The sequence below is a fragment of the Sinocyclocheilus rhinocerous genome, unplaced genomic scaffold, assembly GCF_001515625.1.
Source record: "Sinocyclocheilus rhinocerous isolate Xijiao unplaced genomic scaffold, SAMN03320098_v1.1 scaffold2216, whole genome shotgun sequence".
NCBI classification, from domain to species: domain Eukaryota; kingdom Metazoa; phylum Chordata; class Actinopteri; order Cypriniformes; family Cyprinidae; genus Sinocyclocheilus; species Sinocyclocheilus rhinocerous.
This window is the reverse complement of record NW_015641008.1, coordinates 623295-630282: the sequence shown is the minus strand read 5'-3', so window position 1 is coordinate 630282 and position 6988 is coordinate 623295. Positions and strand designations below refer to the sequence as shown.

At 38.0% G+C, this 6988-nt stretch overlaps 1 protein-coding gene across 1 annotated transcript in view; it reads right to left on the bottom strand.

Moving 5' to 3' along the window:
• Nucleotides 1–1054: 1054 nt before the first annotated feature.
• Nucleotides 1055–6988, bottom strand: part of LOC107753452 (probable E3 ubiquitin-protein ligase HECTD2) — a 17935-nt gene continuing 12001 nt past the window's right edge. Inside the window, exons 15-20 of the mRNA XM_016569593.1 lie at nucleotides 6285–6359; nucleotides 6035–6122; nucleotides 5814–5920; nucleotides 1555–1670; nucleotides 1323–1466; nucleotides 1055–1239 (exon numbers count right to left, since the gene is read on the bottom strand). Coding sequence (XP_016425079.1) covers nucleotides 1119–1239; nucleotides 1323–1466; nucleotides 1555–1670; nucleotides 5814–5920; nucleotides 6035–6122; nucleotides 6285–6359 — 651 coding nt within the window. The 3' untranslated portion in view covers nucleotides 1055–1118. The remainder of the gene's footprint in view (nucleotides 1240–1322; nucleotides 1467–1554; nucleotides 1671–5813; nucleotides 5921–6034; nucleotides 6123–6284; nucleotides 6360–6988) is intronic.

Here is a 6988-nt window from a genome sequence, read left to right as displayed (position 1 = left end):
CAGTAAAATAGAGCTTCTTGAACAGATTTATACGATATTGTCCATAAATCCACATATTCTAATACCACACAAAATGTTTGGTCCTTCACTCAAACAGTCAGCAATGATTTGTGCAAATCACACAATGACTAAAGACGAACAGCTTAACTGGGTTCCTCATAGAACCCTGATTCACAACAATTAATACTACTCTGTACACACAATCATACATCATACTACTGCTTAAACATCTAGAGCTTACATTATCACTGCTGTGCGTTATCCTCCTGCTTACCTGTCAGGATTGCGCAAAACTCAGAATTGTAGAATTGTCTCTCTACTAATTCCTTCATGAGTGTGAGTGTGAATTGAATTGAGCGCAATCACAGGGAGCTGAATTGGAATTTGAATTGGCATGACAAGAAGTGGAATTTACTGCAGAAATTTAAGACAGGCAATGCATTCTGGGAAATAAAGTGCTCTTTCACCCTTGTCAACAAGTTAACTAAAATGTTATGTCTATATTTCATCTATCTATCTACGATTGTTTTATGTTTTTGAAAGACATCTCTTCTGCTCACCAAGGCTGCATTTATTTGATTTAAAAAACATAAATATTGTGAAATATTACAATATAAAATAACTGTTTTCTATTTTCATTTATTTTAAAGCAGTCATTACTCCAGCCTTCAGCATCACATGATCCAAGTGCCCAATTATTATTAATGTTGAAAACAGATGTGCTGCTTAATATTGATGTAGAAACCATGATACATTTCTTTCAGGATTCTGTCTTTACTGTATAACTATAAATGTATTTAATATCACTTTTGATCAACACATCCCTTGCCGAATAAAAGTTATAATTTATTTCCAAAATATTTGAACAGCAGTGTATATATAATTTTGTTGAATATTTAATTGATTTTAATTCCACTTCCTTACATACAATTTCAAATAGCAATTCTGCATCTTGTTTGTTACCACAATTCAAATTAAGTAATTGCACTAGAATTTAAAAGGCATTCTCAATTCAAATCTGATGCACAACCCTGTTGGTTGTTAAAAAAAACACAAAAAAAAACATCACAGCCCATATTCTTTCAGTGAACACAGATTAAATGATCTACAACTGTAATTTACTCCAATCCAAAGCCCTCTGCATTTGAAATGGCAATAGTTAACTTTTGCCGTAGTTCTTTCTTGCTCTTGTATGGAGGTAGACAGATCTGGTTGAAGCAGGTATGCGACACTGGGAGCCTGCAAAGAAAATGAATAAATAAACTGTAGAGAATGAACTTGCATGCAGTCATTTCACTGCAATCTGCCAATGTGATGATTACCAGTCAGTGGAGACATCAATCTTGGAGATCTTGAAGTTGAGGTCGGCCATTCCACCCACAGGAACGCGGTCACTTCCTGTGGTAAAGTGGAGCAGTTTCTTCTGCAGCTCCAAAGGAAATGCCAGCACCACGTCCCAAAAGGCACTGCAACACCAGAGTGAACAGTAACATTTCCACTGATAGATATGCATGTAAGAGCATGACTATAAAAAATTGTAAACAGGACATGTACCGGATGGTGGGGTCAGTCTTGCTGTAGCCCTCATACTGCACCACTCGCTGCAGAGAGCCCATGTCCAGATTAGGACTTCCACAAACCAGGATCTCAACCTCCTCTGGCCTTAGAAGCTACATAAATGACAGATTTAATGAGTCCTTATAGTACTACCATTGTTGTGATTATGTTGATGCATATTTGCAGGAAAAAAAAGTTCATTTGAATATCATAGCATGTTAAAAATGCATTTAATTATGCCCCCTTCACCTGCATGTATTCTTTGCAACAAACAATGTTTGGGTAACACTTTATATACAAGTTCAATACAAGGACATTGTTTAACACTGGCAGTAGCTAACATGAGCTAATAATGAATATTAATTTTACAGCATTTATTAGTCTTGGTTAATGTCTATTTATACATATGCTAATATATTTTAAACAGTCATTATAAATCACTATTGTTCAAAAAATTGTGTTTTTAGGATTATTTGATGAATAGAAATTTCAACAGCATTTATTTAAAATATTGTAACATTACAAATGCTTTTACTGTCACTTTTGATCAATTTAATGTCTTTGCCGAATTAAAGTATTAATCTCTTGAATAAGTTTGAATAGTAGTGCATTATGAACAAGCCTGAATTATTAACAGTAATATAAGCCTGAATTATAGTGAACAGTATTATTGTTAACCTAGGTTAATAAATGCTTTAAAAATGATTGTTCATTGTTAGTTTATGATACATAATTTATTAACTAATGTTAACAAATAGCAAAAAAAAATAAAAATAGCAAGACATGACAAAATAACCAAAATTGTTAGTCTGAGTCGTATGTTAATCGAACACCAAATGAAAAAATGAAAGCAGAAGATTCCTGGTAAAATAGTTTGGAAAAAAAAACATTTAAACATTTTATTTAGAATGCACAGTCAGAGCAGCATATTAAACATAATGTTTTGCATTTGTGCTTTTCACATATTTCACACCGCCAACCCCTCCACCCCCACCCAAAAAAAAGAAAAAGATGACAAGGATAAAGTAAACTAAAAGTAAAATAAAATTACTGTCTGTTGGTATGAAACCTTGTAAAATATCTATCTTATCAAAATGCAACTGTTGGCACACCCTGCACATTCACAGACCGTGCTGTGCAGTGTGTTGAGAAACAGTCAGACATTGTGAAAGGCTGAAAGATAAAGACAGATCTTTAAGCCACAGAATAGGTAGCAATGGTCCAAACCAATCTGTCACATCCTTCCCCTCCCTTAACCCTCCACCTCACCCCTCCTGCCTCACATCACACCAAGACCAACAAGTCAGATATTACCGTTACAGAGCCTCTTACATAAGCAGCCAGGGACATAGTCAACTGTTGCGTAATCGCTAAAGACGGGGAGGGTCTAAAGTTGATCATGGCCAGTGGAATCAGGCCAGAGGAGGTCTGAAATCATGTTTATCTATTCTCTTTGTGACGCTACTTCACCGCTGTCACACTGTTTAAATAATCAACCGGACACATGTATAGCTGATCCTACAGCATGCAAGAGAGAGAGAGAAAATCTTATCAAAATGCAACTGTTGGCACCCCCTGCACGTTCACAGACCGTGCTGTGCAGTGTGTTGAGAAACAGTCAGACATTGTGAAAGGCTGAAAGATAAAGATAGATCTTTAAGCCACAGAATAGGTAGCAATGGTCCAAACCAATCTGTCACGTCCTTCCCCTCCCTTAACCCTCCACCTCACCCCTCCTGCCTCACATCACACCAAGACCAACGAGTCAGATATTACCGTTACAGAGCCTCTTACATAAGCAGCCAGGGACATAGTCAACTGTTGCGTAATCGCTAAAGACGGGGAGGGTCTAAAGTTGATCATGGCCAGTGGAATCAGGCCAGAGGAGGTCTGAAATCATGTTTATCTATTCTCTTTGTGACGCTACTTCACCGCTGTCACACTGTTTAAATAATCAACCGGACACATGTATAGCTGATCCTACAGCATGCAAGAGAGAGAGAGAAAAAAAAAACTGAGCAGAGCAACTGGTGATTGTGCAGTTCAGTGAACCCAGAGAGAAACCAATGACTCACAGGCTGAACATTCCTTAAAATGGTCAGATGAAATAACTCTCCCTCTGCTTTTCTTTTTTCTGTGTGCATCTCTTGATTAAGAGAGCAGTCTGAAGTAGCACCATACTGGGAAGTCTAAATCGAGGCTGAATCATCGCTAAGATCAACAAACGTGTAATTTATGTTTTTCCCTGGTGCATAGAGAAAAATAACCAGCAACTACAAAACATCATCCTGAACACTCTCTCCTGCTTATTTTAAGCTCGCTGCAAGTCACTATTGTTCTTACAAACGAAAATTTTGCAATAAGAAAGAAAATGTGGTTTCTTACACAGACTATTCCAGCACACAGTTTAAAACACTCCCTCAACATGTGTTAAGACACAATAATTTTAATTAAGAACTCTTAACTAGCAAACTGCATGAATGTCAACCAAGTACCAACATGCATAACAAGCAACAACAAAAACACAACTTCAAGTTCTGCAGTGTAAAAAAAACAAAACACATTACAGTAATCAATGTTTTCCACCATAATGTACATTATAGTGATACGAGAGTGCAGTAATTAGTCAACTAAAAAAGAAAAGTGTCTAAAGAGTTCACGACGGAACCCTAATAATGTGATGACAGTTTTGGTCTCTTTAAATTATTCTAGGTATTTATTCAGACAATATTGTAAACTGTAACAGATATTCAGTTAAGAAAATAAATCCATTTACATATTGTCTGAAAGAACAATAATCAAGAATAATTTAAGCCAAAACTAATATCACATTGTTGTTGTAATTATTATTAATGATAATTATTATCTTAGAGTTTATTATACAGTTATATTTTATTATTGTGACGAGAGGGGCGGGGCCGAGAGCCGTGGGAACGGATCGAGGCCGGTGCAATGTAATAACGTTCGTAGGTCGGGAAGAAGGAGGTGGGAACCGGTGAACATTTAAACAAAACTTTAATCAAATAAACAAACACAAAATGAAAGTAAAGCGGCAGCCCCTCGCGGACGACTGCCGCACACAAAATAAAGTCCAGGCCTGGTCCTCTCTCGTCCAACACTGTCGTCACTCCTCCTTTTAACCTTACGGAGCTCCTCCGTGGGACTCGAGCCCGGTGAGTGGCGCAGGTGTCGCGCATTAGCATTTCCTCCACCGGCCTCGCTCCGTTCCCACGGCTCTCGGCCCCGCCCCTCTCGTCACAATTATATTGTATTATTATTCCTATTACACATGTGTCGTGATACTCTTTCCACAATGGCGGCGCACCACTGCAGACGGGATAAGGAGGAGAAGATTGTTGAATAAAGTCATTATTTTTGTTTTCTTTGCGCACAAAAAGTATTCTCATAGCTTCATAAAATTACAGTTGAACCCCTGATGTCACATGGACTATTTTACTGATGTCCTTGCTATGTTTCTGGACCTGGGAAGATTGCAGTTGTATTGCTGTCTATGGAGGGTCTGAGAGCTTAGAGAGTAATTACTTTGTTAGTAATAACAAACATTACTATTTTTAACAACATACTTTTTCATAGTCAGACAAATATGACTAATGGAAAAACCTGTGTACAATGTTTAAAGGAAAAGAAAACATAATTTTTTTTTAGGTAAAACCAGTTAGTTAATTGAGTCAGCATTTGCTGTGTTTAAACATGGAGGAGACCATGTTAAGTGACATACTCATGAGCTTTGCAAGGTCTGTAAGAAACTGAGTCTTTGTTCAGATTTCAATCGACATGCTAAGCAGGGCAAGAGACTTGCAATTTTCTGGGGGTTTCTATGTATTCATTCTATACAACCTTGAGTCTGAGGTCTCTCCCAGCCAGTAGCTGAAGAGCCTGGATACGGTATGGAGATTGAACAAACAAAGCAGGCCCAGTTACAGGGCACCCTTCCAACAGAGGGGGAAGGGACAGCCCGTACACAGATGTAGCCTTCACACACACACACACACACACAAAACGGCCCACAGACCCTGCCCTCTCTCCTGCCCCTGAAACTCTCTCTGTCTGAGAGCCACTTGTAGAATATTCCAGGGCTTGCTGTGCTTCACAACAGCACTAGCGGTTAAAAATTACTAGCTGCAGTTAAATGTCAAGCTGTTTCTTGGCTTCTACTTACTTGCTTCCAGAGTATTCCCCTCAGAATTCCTTTTAATTACCAAGTAAGTTTTTTGGCAAAAACTATACAAACTCACCATCAGGGCATTTGAGGCACAAACGCTATGAAAACCATGATAGAAAGCAGCAAACTGCCTGTAGATGGATTTATTCAGCAGGAAATCAATGTAGAGCTGGACGTATTCTGTGCAGGGACAAACAGATCAATCCTTCAGTAGCAGGAATAACACAATGAGATAATTCATGTTGAAAAGGGAAAATCCAGTCATGCACGCAACTAGAGAGTGAAGACTCTCACCTTTTCTGTTTAGGTTGGTTACAGGGATCTTGTCCCCTCCTGGTTTCAGATTATATGACTTGACCACTCCAAGTTCTTCTTGAAAAACCTAGAGGAAACAAGTACAGAAATGACCTCCGCTTTGATTATCTGCAGACGTTATCACCTGGTTCAATCAGGCAAACACACTTATCTATTAGATACTATGGAACGGGAAACAAGTCTATGAGAGCAAACACCCTGATGCAGGTCGAGTTTAGAGGGGACTCACCTGAAACGTGGTATAGAAGTCCTCTTCAACGTTTCCTTCATAGCTGAGAAGTTCCCCAAGTCCGTGAGCAAGATCCTAAAATGCACACAGAAAAACTCACATTTGAGAAGGGACACTATCTATACAAATCATAATAAAATTAAAATGCACTGAGTATAAAAAAATAAAGATTTTATCATGTATGTGGCATTATGTGAGGTTTCTGTGACTGTGAGAGCATTATATATTCTGTTAAAGTCGGCACTTCATTTTTTTTTTTGAAAATTTGTGCAGCTAATAAAATGGTAGCAAATGAGATGTCTGTGTCTGTTTGATGAAAATTCCGGAAATCTAGTTTTTCATTTTAAGAAAGTAGCTTCAGAGATTCCACATCCACATTACCTTTGGAAAAAAAGTTTGAAACAAGGAAGCAAACAACGCCCGCAGGCAGTTATGTAAGTTTGGAGGAAGCCAGAGACTGTTAAAACAGAACATCTGGCTCATTTAAATCTGACTCTGCAGTAACAAGAGAGTGAAGGGGAATCAATATTAAAGTGGAGCTTAACTAGTATTTCAAAATACAATCAACCTCTTGTACGTTAAATTTCAGCATACATAATATAGTATTACGACAAAGAGCTTTACTGCAGAAGAAAACGCTAATATTGGGCGCCCTCTGCTGGACACATTAATAGAGGTACTGGCTGAATTTGAACAGGCATCTC